Genomic DNA, 17,996 nt, shown 5'->3' with positions numbered 1-17,996 from the left:
CGAGCCCCGACATGTGCCTAAACAGTTTTTTCCCACATGTGGGGTACCAGCGTACTCAGGTCAAATTGGACAATTTCTTTTGGGGTCCAATTTCTCCTGTTACCCTTGGGAAAATTAAAAATTGGGGACTAAAAGTAATTTATGTGGAAACAAAATAGGATTTTATATTTTCACGCCCGGGCATTATAAGCTTTAGCGAAACACTTGGAGGTTCAAAGTGCTCACCACACATCTAGATAAGTTCCTTAGGGGTTCTAGTTTCCAAAATGGGGTCACTTGTGGGGGGTTTCCACTGTTTAGGTACATCAGGGGCTCTGCAAACGGAACATGACGCCCGCAGACCATTCCATCAAAGTCTGCATTCCAAAACGTCATTATTTCCCTTCCGAGCCCTGCTGTGTGCCCAAACAGTGTTTCTCCCCCACATATGGGGTATCAGCGCACTCAGGACAAATTGGACAACAACTTTTGGGGTTCAAATTGCTCACCACACATCTAGATAAGTTCCTTAAGGGGTCTAGTTTCCAAAATAGGGTCACTTGTGGAGGGTTTCCACTGTTTAGGCATATCATGGGTTCTCCAAACGGAACATGGCGTCCGATTTCAATTTCAGCCAATTTTAGGTTGAAAATGTCAAACGGCGCTCTTTCCCTTCCGAGCCCTGCTGTGTGCCCAAACAGTGTTTCTCCCCCACATATGGGGTATCAGCGCACTCAGGACAAATTGAACAACAACTTTTGGGGTCCAATTTCTCCTGATACCCTTGGGAAAATAACAAATTGGGGACCAAACCATCATGTTTGTGGAAAAAATATGATTTTTTATTTTTACGCCCGGGAGTTATAAACTTCTGTGAAGCCCTTGGGGGTTCAAAGTGCTCACCACACATCTAGGTGAGTTCCTTAGGGGGTCTAGTTTCCAAAATGGGGTCACTTGTGGGGGGTTTCCACTGTTTAGGCACATCATAGGCTCTGCAAACGGAACATGGCGTCCGATCTCAATTTCAGCCAATTTTAGGTTGAAAAAGTCAAACGGCGCTCCTTCCCTTCTGAGCCCTGCCATGCGCCGAAACAGTGGTTCCTCCCCACATATGGGGTATCGGCGTACTCAGGACAAATTGGACAACAACTTTTGGGGTCCAATTTCTCCTGTTACCCTTGGGAAAATAAAAAAATTGTTGCTAAAAGATCATTTTTGTGACTAAAAAGTTAAATGTTCATTTTTTCCTTCCACGTTGTTTCTGCTCCTGTGAAACACCTGAAGGGTTAATAATCTTCTTGAATGTAGTTTTGAGTAGCTTGAGGGGTGCAGTTTTTAGAATGGTGTCACTTTTGGGTATTTTCTGGCATATAGACCCCTCAAAGTGACTTTGAATGTGAGGTGGTCCTAAAAAAATGGTTTTGTAAATTTTGTTGTAAAAATGAGAAATTGCTGGTCAACTTTTAATCCTTATAACTTCCTAATAGAAAAAAAATTTTGATTCCAAAATTGTGCTGATGTAAAGTAGACATGTGGGAAATGTTATTTAGTAATTATTTTGTGTCACATATTTCTCTATTTTAAGGGCATAAAAATTCAAAGTTTGAAAATTGCAATATTGTCAAAATTTTATCCATATTTCCATTTTTTTCACAATTAAACGCAAGTTATATCAGTTAAATTTTACCACTAACATGAAGTACAATATGTCACGAGAAAACAATCTCAGAATCGCCTAGATCCGTTGAAGCGTTCCAGAGTTATGACCTCATAAAGGGACAGTGGTCAGAATTGTAAAAAATGACCCGGTCATTAACGTGCAAACCACCCTTGGGGGTTAAGGGGTTAAACCATGTCCCTTGTGTTGCCCTTGACCTTCCAGGACTACATCCTGCAAGTTCACTTTCCCCCACTTGAGTCAGCATGGAGGGTGGGATAGCTAGCTGTTTTTTCCCTATATCCTCAGATCACATCTTCCACTCAGTACCCCTAACTCTACAAGGCTTATGTCTTTTATCTTGCTGTTCAGTTTTGATTTTTTTTTTAATATCCCATCCCTTCTTTTTGTGGTACTGAAAAAAAGAAGAAAAATATATCCAGTTTTAGGTCTGAGGGCTCTCAATCATTAAGTCAAGGTCTACTGCTTTCAGATGGATGATCTTCCTCTGTAGATGCATACCTGCACATTGTCCACTAGAAGTTCCCACTTTTTTTTGCAGTCTAGTCACTACATGTCACTTTCAAATTTGAATTGACAAAAGCTCCAATTTTCACAAAGATCATTTCTTCTTTGACGGTTTTTCTCCTCTTGTAATGTTGAAGCAGCACCCTATTTCGTGACCCTTAACAGCCCCAAGCGTTTTCTTTCCCCTTTTCAGTGCCTATCATCTCTGGCCAAGCGCTTCATCACAGCCCAGAACAAGATCGTCTCCCATTTTACAAACTTTGTTTGTAAACAAAGCTACATGTTTGGTCTTTCCCCTATCAATACATCTCTTCTTGATGATGCTGGGATTGATGATCTCCTCCATGTAGTCTAAACTTTACAACCAGTTCCACCTTTTTCCCTCCCTTCAAAATGTTTTTGTAACTTGGTGGAACAAGTCCACAAACTCCTATAATCGTATCACTCTTCTACCCCTATAAGTCCCACACTCACGATGGGAGATACTATTAACTCAAGCTGGCCCAACTGCTTTTTCCTGTTACTTCAGTGGTTGGTTATGATGACAGGAGCCAGTATCACAGACAGTGGAAGGGTCTTCCAGATTCTCATGGTTCAGGGTGTGTGGCACACACAGGAGTACTTTGTTCACGCTGGAACATCGGGACAACCTTGTGTCCCTTCGACATGGCACTGTCTGTCTAAACTCTGTTACCTACCCTAAACGTTTCAGGTTGTATCCTCAGGTCTGCAGCCATCCTAAAGTGGGTAGAAGCACAAAAAAGCAGCTTTATCTGCAGTTCACCTTCCAGGATTGAACAATTGGATCACAGACTATATCATTTTAGAACTGATCGACTCAGTAGAGTGCACACTTCCTTCTGAAATATTCAGAGAGACCTGCTAATGGCAGGTATCCCTGACATGGACCTCATGGCACCCAGACCGAACCAGAAGCTGCCTGGTTTCGTATCCGGGACACAAGATCCCTCAGCTTCAACCCCAGCTTTCCAACTATTTCATTAACCTCCGGATCATCAATAAAATCAAAGTAAAAGTTATCTCAGTGGTGCTCATCTCCGTGAGCCTGGTATGATCACGCTACTTGCCAACACTCCTTGGCATTTCCCATTCTGAATAAGATCCTCTCTCTTAAGAGCCATCATCTAGAGAACACAAAGGGCTTGATATATTATTGCATTTGTGCTTTTTTATGCCTAGTTTATGATGATGTTGATTTTCTCTTTATTCTGTTAATTTGGGCCTTTTTTAAGTTGTTTTTTATGTTTCTGCCTTTTTTTGTTTTGTTTTTTTTTTCTTCATTGTGGATATATTTTGGGCTGATTCGTTAATTTTTTGTCCCCCTAGTGATTTTTATGTGTCTGTGGATTTGTGAACATTTTGCAGAATGTGACTTTTTGGGCTAAAAAGCCACAAAAAGTGTTAGATAAAAATAAAGGCTGTTTGTGATTTTACACAAAATTTATTAATAACATGCACCATTTTGAAGAATTTGACTAAAAAAACCCATCAACAAATACCACGAGACAAAAAGAAAAGTGACTTAAAAAAACAAAAATGCAAATTATGAATTGGGCCCTACTTTTCTCTGGGCAGATGATGCAGGCCATTCTAGAGAAAAAGTCTTCCTCCTGGTTTTAACACACAACTTGACCCCTTTGGCAACAAAAATCGTAGCCATTTCTATGCATCCCTTCTCTTCGCCAATGGCTCCATAGCATCATGACCAACTTATCAGTCTGTAGTATAATCCTTTTTAACCCCTAGACAGCATCTACCACTGATTTTAGAAGGTAGGCTTTTTGGTGATTGGTCTGTGAACTTGTAAATCTTCATGTATTTGGATTCACCACGAGAAAGTGGTCCTCCTCCCAGCCCCCTTCTTTCTACACAAAGCAGTTTTAGTTTTTCAGTTAAGAATCACATTCTCCATTTTTTGTCTCTCATTTCCACCCTGGGAATCTGTCTCTCCATACTTTGGTTTTAGTTTTCACATTAAGTTTTCTTATATGGTTTCTCTTTATCGGCCAGACGCCCACTTTGGGGTTCCAGGATGGGTATGGCAACTTCCATGATGACCATAGACTCTGCATACTGGTGAGTGGGAAAAGAGCCACCCTTTACTTGTTATGGCCCACTCCCTTTCATTGGTAGGCTAAGTACTTTTTTCCTCCACCTCTAGGAATAGCTTTTTAATGGTCCACCAATCAAAAGACTTCACGCTAATAAAAATCCAAATTGTTCCACCTGTGGGTCGCAGATGAAATGTTTGGATTTTTCGGCTCAGTGAAATCTTCATCCTTCATTGGGAACACGGCCCATCCAAGTTAGTTCATTTGTTATGATCGTTTTTCTCGAAGGTGATATTTATTTTTCCCATCAGCTTCTCATACTTTTTTTTTCCCCATTATGATCTATTCCCGTCTTATTCCAGTATTGTCTGCTGGAGGAGCTAACAGTTATCTTTTCTTGGTGTCCATCTACTGTCATTTTACCCAAAACCATCATCATAGTCCTCTAATGAACATGACGGGAAAATTATTCTACAGATACCTAACAATTCAGTATTTATTAACTTTTATATAATTGTTTTTCCTTGGTCTCCAGTGTGGGATCAGTCAAAGCAAAGCCTCTATAACTGGCTCTGGTATGAAACGACCACTTACAGTCCCTACATAGAAGAGACATCCTATGAAAACTCATTGCTGGTGAAACGCTCTGGAGCACTAGCCCTCAGCTCTCTCACTCACGTTCTCCGCAGTCTCACACCTAATGCCAGGTACATAAAACCTCTTTATTGCAGAAAGTACTTGTATGAAAGCATCTTTCTACTGTTACATTACTTTATATTACTACAACAGAGACATACGTTAATAAATCTAAATATCTTGCTCCTTAGGGGTATTTTCCGTCTACTTGCAGAGTATCAGATGGCCAACAAAGACAACCCTTCCTATACAGGTATGAGAATGAAAAGGGCAATTCTGCAAGTTCAGTTTCTTCTGGGTTATATCGTATGAGTTAAATATTTTAGATCTTGATAGATTAGACTGTTATGGATGCACAATACCAAATATGTTGGTATTGATTCATTTTTGGGGGGCTGGGAAAAGAGGGATGATTTAAACGTTGCAAAAAATAAAACTTTTGTTTTTTTCATTCCCTTTTAGGGGATTTGAACCTGCAATTGCTTGCACAGTGTATGGAAATACCTTAATTTTGCAGCGTATGATGAAACTTTTTAAAATCACAGTCTGAGATTCGTAGGAATGTCAGAATGCAGGCACCGATCTGTCATGGGAAACCATGGGAACCGCACCAATAGAAGATTGATGGGTGCTTTAAGGGGAATCTGTCACCCAATTTTAGCCCTATAAGCTGCGGCCACCGCCATCAGGGGCTTATCTACAGCATTCTGTAATAAGTAGATAAGCCCTGATGTAACCTGAAAGATAAGAAAAACGAGTTAGATTATATTCACCGGGGGGCAGGGTCCGGTGCAGTGGGTGTTGTGGTCCGGTCCGGCACCTCCCATCTTCATACGATGATGTCTTCCTCCTTGCTTCTCCCTCGGCTCCTGCGCAGGCGTACTTTATCTGCCCTCTTGAGGGCAGAGGAAAATACTGTAGTGCACAGGCGCTGGGAAAGGTCAGAGAACTCCGGCGCCTGCGCACTGCAGTACTCTTCTCTGCCCTCAACAGGGCAGATAAAGTACGCCTGCGCAGGAGCCGAGGGAGAAGCAAGGAGGACGACATCATCGTATGAAGATGGGAGGCGCCGGACGGGACGGCGACACCCATTGAACCGGACCAAACGCCTGGGTAAGTATAATCTAACTTTTTTTTTTCTTATCTTTCAGGTTACATCGGGGGGCTTATCTACAGCATTGCAGAATACTGTAGATAAGCCCCTGATGGCGGTGGCCGCAGCTGATAAGACTAATATGGGGTGACAGATCCCCTTTAATTAACTCCTCATGCCCCTCCCCAGGAATTAATAACTTAAAAGTGTTTTCTCACAAATAAAGTTACCGTATATACTCGAGTATAAGCCGACCAAAGTATAAGCTGAGGCCCCTAATTTTGCCACAGAAAACTGGGTAAGCTTATTGACTCAAGTATAAGCCAGGTGTACATTGTCTCCTCATCCCTGTCCTGCTCTGTATGGCTCTCCTCCCAGTATGCATGGATCAGCTCCCCCATCCCATCCCATCCTTCTATGTATGGCTCAGCACCCTGTCTTCCTCCATACTGCTCAGTGCACTCCCGTCTTCCTCGGTGCTCCCCCCCGTCTTCCTCGGTGCTCCCCCCCCCCGTCTTCCTCGGTGCTCCCCCCTCCCCCGTCTTCCTCGGTGCTCCCCCCCGTCTTCCTCGGTGCTCCCCCCCCCCGTCTTCCTCGGTGCTCCCCCCCGCCTTCCTCGGTGCTCCCCCCCGCCTTCCTCGGTGCTCCCCCCCCGTCTTCCTCGGTGCTCCCCGTCTTCTTCGGTGCTTCCCCCCCCCGTCTCCCTCGGTGCTCCCCCCCCCGTATTCCTCGGTGCTCCCCCCCCTCCCCGTCTTCCTCGGTGCTCCCCCCCCCGTCTTCCTCGGTGCTCCCCCCCCCGTCTTCCTCGGTGCTCCCCCCCGTCTTCCTCGGTGCTCCCCCCCCCGTCTTCCTCGGTGCTCCCCCCCGTCTTCCTCGGTGCTCCCCCCGTCCTGCTCCGTGCTCCCCCCGTCCTGCTCCGTGCTCCCCCCGTCCTGCTCCGTGCTCCCCCCGTCCTGCTCCGTGCTCACCCGTCCTGCTCCGTGCTTCCCCCGTCCTACTCCGTGCTTCCCCCCGTCCTACTCCGTGCTCCCCCATGCTTTCCCCGTCCTACTCCGTGCTCCCCCATGCTTCCCCCGTCCTGCTCCGTGCTCCCCCATGCTTCCCCCATCCTCCGTGCTTTCCCGTCCTGCTCCATGCTGCCCCATGCTTCCCCCCCCGTCGTCATACTCACCCCGCTGTGCCATTGCTGAGCATCCATGCATCCTCTGTTATCCTGGTGCGGTAGCTTCTTCCTGTGTTGAGCGATCACGTGGTACCACTCATCAAGGTCATGAATATGGGCGCCACGCCTATGAGAGTGGAGTTGTGTCCATATTCATGATTTTAATGAGCGGTATCATGTGATCGCTCAACACAGAAAGAAGCTGCCAGTCCTCGGACAACGGAGGATGCAGGGGACATTCAGCGATGGTACAGCAGGGTGAGTATGATGTCCCAGCCACCAGCTCCTGCCGCTGCTCCCCCGCTGGTTTCTGCACCATGACTCGTGTATAAGCCGAGTGGGCATTTTCAGCACAAAAAAAGTGCTGAAAATCTTGGCTTATACACGACTATATACGGTAACTTTAATCAATGGATCTTGGAATAATAAGCTCCACAATTGGATGTTTTTAAATTAAATGTCCCTGTGCTGAGATAATCTTATAAATGTGCCCTGCTGTGTACTGTGTAATGGCTGTGTCTGACCGTGCAGGAACATGTTCTGATCATACCGCATTTCCTGGGCAGAGGAGAAAGCAAAAGAGAGGATACAGACAGGACAACAGGGGGTCACAGCTGGTTCTTTTTGTGAGATAAAACATACTGCCTGTTTTTAAAAAAATGTTTTGCCTCCAAGAAAGAATTATTTGTGATCCCCTTCTGTCCTGTTTGTGTAGTCTCTGTTCCCTCCCCCAATGCCCGGGAGCTGTGTTATGATCAGACCATGTTCCTGCACGCTCAGACACAGCCATTACACAGTACACAGCAGGGGCACATTTATAAGATTATCTCAGCACAGGAACATTTTATTTAAACACATCTAATTGTGGAAATTATCATTCCAAAATATATTGATTAAAATGAATTTTGTTCATCGGACAACCCCTTTAAATGCTGCTGTTTGAGTTTGACAGCTGCCACCTGCCGTGTAGTACATAAGACCTGTGCCTGGTAATACAATTTCATTCCATTTGTTGTCAAAGTGCTTTGTCCCCTTGAAACACCTGATCGTCAGGATGCTGACTGTCTTACCCCAACCAGTCTAATTTTGAGGATAAGCTAAGTGTTTTACAGTCCCAGATAACCTTTTTAAAGTCCCTTACTGAGAACTGACTTTTGACATTTTGGGGTTCACAGAGTCCTGCTTCCTACATGCTAAAAATCCAGGTGTTTTTTTTTTTTAATAAATTATTGTATGAACTGAATCTTGAATTTTATTTAACATTATTTTAGGTCTCTCCTTTCAAGATTTTTATCAGCAATGTCGTGAAGCCTTTCTTGTTAACAGCGATTTGACGCTAAGAGCTCAGCTGACTGAATTTAGAGACCACAAGCTGATCCGAACTAAAAAGGTAGATTTAATGGTTCAATCGAGCATTATGCAATGTATTGTTTTTCAGAACAATATCATCATATACCGTATACACTCACTGGCCACTTTATTAGGTACACCTGTCCAACTGTGTGTTAAGACTTAATTTCTAATCAGCCAATCACATGGCGGCAACTCAGTGCATTTAGGCATGTAGACATGGTCAAGACAATCTCCTGCAGTTCAAACCGAGCATCAGTATGGGGAAGAAAGGTGATTTGAGTGCCTTTGAACGTGGCATGATTGTTGGTGCCAGAAGGGCTGGTCTGAGTATTTCAGAAACTGCTGATCTACTGGGATTTTCACGCACAACCATCTCTAGGGTTTACAGAGAATGGTCCGAAAAAGAAAAAAAATCCAGTGAGCGGCAGTTCTGTGGCCGGAAATGCCATGTTGATGCCAGAGGTCAGAGGAGAATGGGCAGACTGGTTCGAGCTGATAGAAAGGCAACAGTGACTCAAATTGCCACCCGTTACAACCAAGGTAGGCAGAAGAGCATCTCTGAACGCACAGTGCGTCGAACTTTGAGGCAGATGGGCTACAGCAGCAGAAGACCACACTGGGTACCACTCCTCTCAGCTAAGAACAGGAAACTGAGGCTACAATTTGCACAAGCTCATCGAAATTGGACAGTAGAAGATTGGAAAAACGTTGCCTGGTCTGATGAGTCTCGATTTCTGCTGCGACATTCGGATGGTAGGGTCAGAATTTGGCGTAAACAACATGAAAGCATGGATCCATCCTGCCTTGTATCAACGGTTCAGGCTGGTGGTGGTGGTGTCATGGTGTGGGGAATTTTTTCTGGGCACTCTTTGGGCCCCTTGGTACCAATTGAGCATCGTTGCAACGCCACAGCCTACCTGAGTATTGTTGCTGACCATGTCCATCCCTTTATGACCACAATGTACCCAACATCTGATGGCTACTTTCAGCAGGATAATGCGCCATGTCATAAAGCTCGAATCATCTCAGATTGGTTTCTTGAACATGACAATGAGTTTACTGTACTCAAATGGCCTCCTCAGTCACCAGATCTCAATCCAATAGAGCATCTTTGGGATGTGGTGGAACGGGAGATTCGCATCAGGGATGTGCAGCCGACAAATCTGCGCCAACTGTGTGATGCCATCATGTCAATATGGTCCAAAATCTCTGAGGAATGCTTCCAGCACCTTGTTGAATCTCTGCCACGAAGAATTGAGGCAGTTCTGAAGGCAAAAGGGGGTCCAACCCCTTACTAGCATGGTGTACCTAATAAAGTGGCCAGTGAGTGTATACTCGTGTATTAGCCGAGTTTTCTTTCAGCACATTTTTTTGTGCTGAAAACTCCCCCCTCAGCTTATACATGAGTCAATTGTCCCAGAAAGCCAGGGGGAAGGGTAGCGGCGAAGCAGCGGGTCACAGAGGCAGGAGCCCGCGGCTGTGGCTAAAGCCTGTGCCGCTGCTGTAATAGCAAATAGTGACAGCTGCAGCCGCCGACTTCCAGCACATGCTACTCGCGTACCTGCACGCCCGTTGCTGCATCTCGTTCGTTCCGGCGCCACCAGTTCTTCCGGCCGAGCGATCACATGGCCCCGCTCATTAAGGTAATGAATATGCACGCCCTTTCCACTCCCATGGGTGTGGAGTGCATATTCATTACTTTAATGAGCGGGGCCACGTGATCGCTCGGCTGGAATTGCTGCTGGCGCTGGAACGAGGTGCAGTGCCAGCGAGGGTGCGCAGGCCGGTACATAGGATGTTTTGTTTTGTTTTGTTTTTTTAACAGGAATCATGCATACCAGGACAGCGACGTGGGAGCCATGCATACAATGACAGGGACAGGGAAGCCATGCGCATACAGGGACAGGGGAACCATGCATACAGGGAGGCATGCATACAATGATAGGGATGGGGGAACCTTGCATACAGGGACGGGAAGGCATGCATACAATGACAGGGATGGGGGAACCATGCATACAGGGACGGGGAGGCATGCATACAATGACAGGGATGGGGGAACCATGCATACAGGGACGGGGAGGCATGCATACAATGACAGGGATGGGGGAACCATGCATACAATGACAGGGATGGGGGAACCATGCATACAGGGACGGGGAGGCATGCATACAATGACAGGGATGGGGGAACCATGCATACCAGGAGAGAGATGAGGGGGACAATGCATACCTGACTTATACTCGAGTCATTAAGCTTACCCAGTTTTTTTGTGGCAAAATTAGGTATATGGTATGTAAAGTGATGCCGTGTTATGAAAAGGCAAACAAGGCAAAGGCATGCTCCAGGCTTCTCTGTGACTGAAATGGTAATTATAAGGCTAACAGCCGGGCATCTGAAAGATATTTATTAAGAGCTTGTTCATGTAAGGCTACTTTCACACATCAGGTTTTCGGCGTCAGGCGCGATCCGGCGTCGTGCCGGAATGCCGGATCCGGCAAATGTTTTGTAAAACCTGAAGTGCAGGATCCGGTTTTCTGCCGGATCCGTCTTGTTCTTGACAGACAAAACCGGATCCGTCTCATCCGGTTCATCCGTTTTTCTATCCGTTTTTATATCCGTTTTTCGACGGATTACGCCGGATCCGGTTTTTAAAATTTACCCTTGTGGCCTTCCGAACGGGATTGGCTACTGGAAAACTAGATATAGCATGTTCCTACAGCCCTTCTTTGACAGGTTGTAGAGAAGAAAGTGCAGGTTGGAGAGAAGAGCAAGTTACTGGCGAAGATGGATGTTGTCATTGGAAATATTACCACTAGAAGTTCTGTGACGGTTTCAGTAATGAGGGACAATTTTGCACTATACTTTATGTCACCTCAAGGCAGAGTACACTGGCAGGATGACAGAGTGTGAAAGATTTGTGCCCTAACCAAACTTGTGTACCTTCTGGACCAACAGTATATACCTTTGCCAACCAAAGTTGGCTATCTTGTCATGGTCTTACTATTTTTACCTTTAGGCCACAGGTGTGTACCTGGTTGTGTTTTATGCAAAGTATTTCACCTTTTAACAAAAGTTGTGTACATTGTTATGAAATCACCAACAATAAACACAACTTTTTAGGTGAAATACTTTGCTTCAAACACAACCAGGAACACAACTGTGGCAAAAAGCTAAAATTTACCCACAGTTATATACCTGGTTTTGAATACCTTTTTACCTTTGAAATACCCTGTATTTAACCTTTTTTTAAAACATAGTTCGCCGCAGAAAGAAATGACAGACAACCATTGTGAAACGATAATTTAACTTTTATTTAAATTTTTTTTTTTTTTGTAAAATGTTTTTAAAGTGCAAAAAACTTTTTTAATAAAGGTTTTAAACCCAATGGGCATTTTTATTACAAAAAACACACATTACAAATCTGTGTACTGTGGGGTGGAAATACTGCTGGAGGGGCTGCGGGACACTTCGACACTGGGTGTGTGGAGAGAGGACTGGGATCATGGTGGGGAAGGAACAGTTAGAGGTGATGGTGTGGAAAAAGCTACAGAATGGGTGGACATGTGGGAGGCAGAAGAGGTGGTGGGCGGTGGAGTGGAGGGTTGGGCAGGGACTGTAGGAGCAGATAATGTTGATGGAAAGTTGTATGGGGAAGGAGTTTGGTACGGGGAAGGAGTTTGGTACGGGGCAGGTTGCTGGAAGTGGGGAGATGTCTGGTACTGGGGAGGTTGCTGGTACTGGTGAGGTTGCTGGTATGTAATAGGAGGGGGAGGATGGAAAGTGGCTGGAGGGGGTGCAGATGTAATAGGAGGGGGAGGATGGAAAGTGGCTGGAGGGGGTGCAGATGGAGGAACTACAGTGGTGGGAGGTGGAGGTTGGGAGGTAACCTGCTGTAGAGCACCGTGGCACGAATGCATTACATGCATCTGCTGGGTAGGAGATAGCGTTTCCATGCGCTCCACAACAGACCTGAAAAAGGTGTGGTTTGGCGAAGATCTTGCTTCTGAATGCATGGTTTGCAGAAGTGTCTTCACCTCCAGAATGCTGGAGTTGATCTGCTGAAAGCCTGCGGAGATTTGCTCTGACAAGACTTTGAGACAGTTCTGGAAAGATGCATTCAGATGCAAGAACTCTTGCGCATAACTCTTTTCCTGACCCCTCTGCCGCTGCCGCCCAGTACCCGCAGGTGTACTAGAGGTGGCAGGGGCAGAAGGGTGTGGTAAAGGGAAAGCGATCTCCTCACCAGCAGCTTCATGTAATGTAGGCGGCCACGATGCTCCTGTGCTGGTGGATGGGACAGATGGGTCAAATGTGTGGGAAGGCTGGGAAGGTGCAGATGTACCGGGGCGGTCGAAGTGTCCCTCGGTGCCGGTCTCCTCAGGGATCGCCTCAGAAGGGTCCAATCGTGCAGGCTCCCGAGTGCTGCTCACCGTGCTGTGTAATAAAGAGAAAAAAAAACAATTAAAATACTGACATGGTATGGCCCTGGCTGAAAAAAAAAAGTTACATCTAACATTCTTTTCACATGTGGTGTGTAATATTTACCTTCTGGTGAGCATTGTTTCCCGGAGGAACGACAGGGCTTGTGCGTACTTGTACTTGCTCCTGCGTCCTCCAGATCCACTCGGGGCCCGCATCTCTTTATTGAACTCCTTCTTGAAACGATCCCTCACAGACCGCCACCGATTCACAATTCTGTTCCCTGAAACGAGAAAGGAGTGGTTAGTATACAACATCAGTGTTTCACAAACTCCAGTCCTCATGGTCCCCAGGGGTCATGTTTTCAGGATTTCCATAGTGAATAGAAATCCTGAACACATGATCCGTGGGGACCACGAGGACTGGAGTTCGGGAAACACTGGTTTACATCAAGCAACCGGTACTGTATATACTTACGCTCTTTAATCTGGGCCCGAGCTTCGAGGTCCTCCCAGCGGCCCACAAGGAGAGAACAGATTTCCTCCCAGAGTCGTCGGGTAACTATCAGGTCAGCGTGGCGGCGGTCAGCCATATTCCAGAGCGGCTCCCTTTCTCTGACGAGATCGATGAGGCGGTCCACATCAATCCCTCCATCCTCACCGTCCGAGTCGGGAGCACGCTGTGAAGGCTGTTAAAGAAAAAGACAAAAATAACATAATTAGCCTCCACAAAAGAAATGAAATAAAAAGTGCAAAAAAACAAAGCAAAAATATTTATACTTACACGCTGGTGACCGCCGCGTTGCTGTCGCCGACGACCCTGGGGAGGCACTGCGAGGACCTCTTGGCCGAGCACCAGATTGGGAATACTAGAGAAGAAAACAAAAAATGTTATGTCTTTGGATGTAGGCATTTGTTTGCTGTGTGTGGTCTGCAGAACATTGTTTTCTATGTGTTGTGTGTAGTGTGATGTTGTGTTTCTGCGTTTGATGCCAAAAACTTACCAATTGTGAGCCCACTCCAGGTGTCTGTCCACCCCTTCCTTCTTCTTCTGGGAGCTCCTCTTCATCTTGTGATTCCTGTTTTGAAATAAAAGTCAATGAATAGACATATATTACAGAGATGATGGATTTTGGAGATAAAAACTTACCGTCAAACGCTGACGATGCGAGGGAGGGCTCCCAGAAGAAAATGTGCTGTCCTGTTGATGGCCAGACTCCATGGCTGTGGGTATTGCTGCTGCTGTTGCTGCTGCCAGTGATGCCATTTCTGCTGCTGCTGCTGCTGCATCTCTTTGGCGGCTGTTGAATAAAGAGAAACAAAGGGCCAATGAATATCTTGATATTCCATGGCCCTAGTTTGGAGGAATGGGGGATTTGATAATTACCGTCTCTCATCTGCTGCTGGACTCCCTTCCTCAGCATGTTCCATTTGCTGCTCCATTTGGGGTGGTGGTGGTGCTGATGGTGCTGCAGATGTCTGCTGCCTTCTCCTGGTTCTTGGCTTGGGTGGCATGTTGGGTGTGGCTGTGGGTCCCACTGTCTTGCTTTTATATATGTCTTGTGGGCAGAGCTACTGAGCATGCTCAGACCAAAAAAACCAGATCCGGCCACCGGATCTGGCTTTCGCCGGATCCGGCGCATTGCGGCGCTCATAGGCTTTCATTGTGTGAAAAAGCCGGACGCGCCGGATCCGGCGTGTCCGGCTTTTTCGCCGGAGACAAAAAAACGTTACAGTAGACGTTTTTTCCAGACGCCGGATCGCGACACATTGCCGGATCCGGCGAAAACCGGATGAAACGCATGGCCATCCGGCGCGATCCGGCGCAAATGCAAGTCAATGGGGGGGAAACCGGATCCGGCATTGCATTTCGCCGGATCCGGTTTCTGTCAAAAGCGCCGGATCGTGCCTGACGGCGAAAACCTGATGTGTGAAAGAGGCCTTACCATCATAGCTGCTGATTTAGGTTTTGTTTTTTTGTTTGTTTGTTTTTTTACAAATGCTATTGATTTGAAAAGTACCATAAATGGCAAAGGAAACTTCAACAGAGCAGAACTATGGGAAGTCTAAATAAAACTCTCTAGATTTGCTTCCCAATCTGTAACCATGTTAATTGGAAACAGAGACCTTGATTACTAGCAGAGCTGGAGCAGATAGCATATTGTTTTATCAAAACAACAGCAAGAAGCCCAGTAAGTGAGCCAGCTTTAGAATCCGTTTTTGCCCCTTCTTTAGGATGCTCCCAGATGGGTCAGCATAAATATTTTTCCTTTAAAGTTGGTAAAGATCTCCAGAACTTTATATTAGTGTTAACTTCTAGGAGAGATCTGCTTTCAGCTGCAGTCTTGACTGCTTTGCTGTGTAGACTGGAACAGGGTGTGGTCTCTTTGTGCTGTACTCCTATCTCGTACAGCACCAAAAGACCGGAAAGTGTACTGGGTATTCGCGGACCGTGTTCCAGTCCACACAGCAAAGCAGTCCAGACATCAGGTCTCGTCTTGAAGTTAACAGTGATATAAAATTCTGGAGAAGTCCTCTAATATCTATGTGGAAATGAATGAAAAAGAAGTAGGTGTACTTAATTGTTTGGCCGCACCATGATGCACCAAGCGCCTATACTTGGATTGAACTGTATGATTTTTTTGGAAAGGTAAAATGGCATAAAATCACACTAATTTAAAACCCACTTACATTATCATTGACAGGGCCTAGATGGTGTGGAATACTTGCTCATCCCATTGGATTTTGGGACCTTAACTGATTTTCTGGACATGGAAGACAAAGAAGGATAACAAGTCATCATATAGGGCAGGAACTGTGATAGATACCCTGCTCAGAGGGCTAGACCTTCACTAGGAGAACGTGCCTTACAGATATATTGTCATTGTGTATATTTGGTGGTACAATACTGAGCAGTCTTAGTTTTTACATCTTGAGATGTACATGAACATCGCATTGTCTATTGGCTGCTGTGCGGCGATCGGTTAACATTGATTATGAGCATGTTATAATGCAGTGGGTCAAAAACAATGATAGATTAGCGACTAAAATATGAAATATAGTGCAGTAGAATAGTGGAGCACTTGCCCGTAGCCATCCAGTCACTACTTTAATATTTCAAGAGCCGTTTGGGAAATGCGAAATTGAGTCTGATTGGTATCGGCTCTTGCTTCACTTTTCATGGCATTCATTTTGATTAAGTGTAATTTTATATTCTATTACATGATGTCTTCAAATACAGTTGGGCAGTTTTTGTGCATTGTTTCATGAAAATGGAAGAGAAAATAATGTTGGTTTATTTTTGCCTTTGATTACATTATATATTAAATATTTTTACTATGGAAGCATACGTTAAGCAACTTTATAGTTTTCATAAACGTTGTAGAATATCTATTAGATGCTGCTGCCTTTCTTCTGAGGTTTTGTGCTGCAGATCCGCCAATTCCCCGGCTCCACAGCTGTCACTTTAGATGGACACAGTGCACCTTTGACCCTTACTCTTGCATTGACAGCTCCTCTTGCACAGCTAGCTATTCTGTGAGCAGATGGGAGTGTCCCAGAAATACTGCGCCACAATTCATCAGGTCATCCGAGAAGTGCTGTGGCCATCTCGAGTAACAGTAGGTGAGCCAAGGAATCTGCATCATGAAAACGTCACATAGAGGAACAAAAAATGTATATGTTTTATAACCAGCATCAAGGGGAAAGTTGTGTCTGCAATTCATGAATAGCTAAACAGAGAATGACATACACAGAGGATATAAAAAGTCTACACACCCCTGTTACACTGTTAGTAGATGCCAGGTTTTTGTCATGTAAAAAGAATAAAATAGTACCAAAAATAATAATTTCAGATCTTTTTCCACCTTTAATGTCACTCATAATTTGGACAAATCGTTTGAAAAACACTGACATCTTTTTGGGCCAAAAAAAAACAAACTAAAATGTGGTTGTATTTATAAATCAAACTAATTGTTTGTTGCTGTACCTTTTAGACGTTATGATAGCATTCACTCTTTTTAGGTAGGAACCTATCAACAAGGCATATCTATAATTGGCAATCTTTGCCCACTCTTCCTTTCAGTAGCTCCCCAAATTTGTCAGATTGCGAGGACATCTACTGTGTTCAGCGCCTTTTTCAGGTCAAATCACAGATTTCCAGTTGGATTCAGGTCTGGGCTCTGGCTGGGTCATTGCTAAACTTTGAACTTCTTCTAGCAGAGCCATTCTTTTGTTATGGTTGGTGTTATGCTGAAAGGTTAAAGCTAGATTTTAGCAGAGGCCTGAAGGTTTTATTTAAAAATTGACTGAACTTCTCATGGTACCCTCCATCCTTAGTTCCAGCTGCCAAAATAACCCCAAAGCATAATGTTGTCTTCACCATCTTTCATTGTGGGTATGGTGTTCTATTGGTGATGACGAGCATTACTGGCTTATTGCCAAACATACCATTTGTAATCATAGCAAAAAAGTTGAACCTCGTTCTCGTCAGACTATACAGTGAGGATAAAAGTATTTAGTCTGCCACCAATTTTGCAAGTTCTCCAATCAGAAGCCTGTAATTTACATCATAGGTAGACCACAACTATGAGAATCAAAATGAGAAGACAAACCCAGAAAATCACCTTGTCTGATTTGGCAAGATTTATTTTGCAAATTATGGTAGACAATTAGTATTTGGTCACCTAGACATATACAAAATTTCTGGCACTCACAGATCTGTAACTTCATTAAGAGGCTCATCGGTCCACCACTCATTACCGGTAGTAATGGCACCAGTTTGAACTCGTTATCAGAATAAAAGACACCTGTCCACAACCTCAAACAGTCATACTCCAAACTCCACTATGGTGAAGACCAAAGAGCTGTCGAAGGACACCAGAAACAAAATTGTAGCCCTGCACCAGGCTGGGAAGGCTGAATCTGCAATAGGCAAGCATTTTAGTGTGATGAAATCAACTGTGGGAGCAATAGTAAGAAAATTTAAGACATACCAGACCACTGATAATCTCCCTCGATCTGGTGCTCCATGCAAGATCTCACCCCATGAGGTCAAAATGATCATAAGAACAGTGAGAAAAATTCCCAGAACCACCCG

General features: G+C 44.9%; 1 protein-coding gene across 2 annotated transcripts in view; it reads left to right on the top strand.

Annotated features, from left to right (window-relative positions):
• ORC2 (origin recognition complex subunit 2) overlaps positions 1-16,746 on the top strand; it is a 90,758-nt gene extending 74,012 nt beyond the window's left edge. The window contains exons 14-17 of one of the 2 annotated variants that reach the window (XM_073551465.1): positions 4,772-4,943; positions 5,064-5,125; positions 8,399-8,517; positions 15,604-16,746. In XM_073551465.1, the coding sequence (XP_073407566.1) occupies positions 4,772-4,943; positions 5,064-5,125; positions 8,399-8,517; positions 15,604-15,690 (440 nt within the window). In that variant the 3' untranslated portion in view covers positions 15,691-16,746. The remainder of the gene's footprint in view (positions 1-4,771; positions 4,944-5,063; positions 5,126-8,398; positions 8,518-15,603) is intronic. The other variant, XR_012221385.1, reaches the window with a different exon arrangement.
• The last annotated feature ends 1,250 nt before the right edge of the window (positions 16,747-17,996 follow it).

This window comes from Dendrobates tinctorius, unplaced genomic scaffold, assembly GCF_039654945.1.
Source record: "Dendrobates tinctorius isolate UK_male_01 unplaced genomic scaffold, ASM3965494v1 ptg000177l, whole genome shotgun sequence".
Lineage (NCBI taxonomy): Eukaryota > Metazoa > Chordata > Amphibia > Anura > Dendrobatidae > Dendrobates > Dendrobates tinctorius.
The sequence above is the reverse complement of the archived record's forward strand: the minus strand, read 5'-3'. Positions and strand labels throughout refer to the sequence as shown.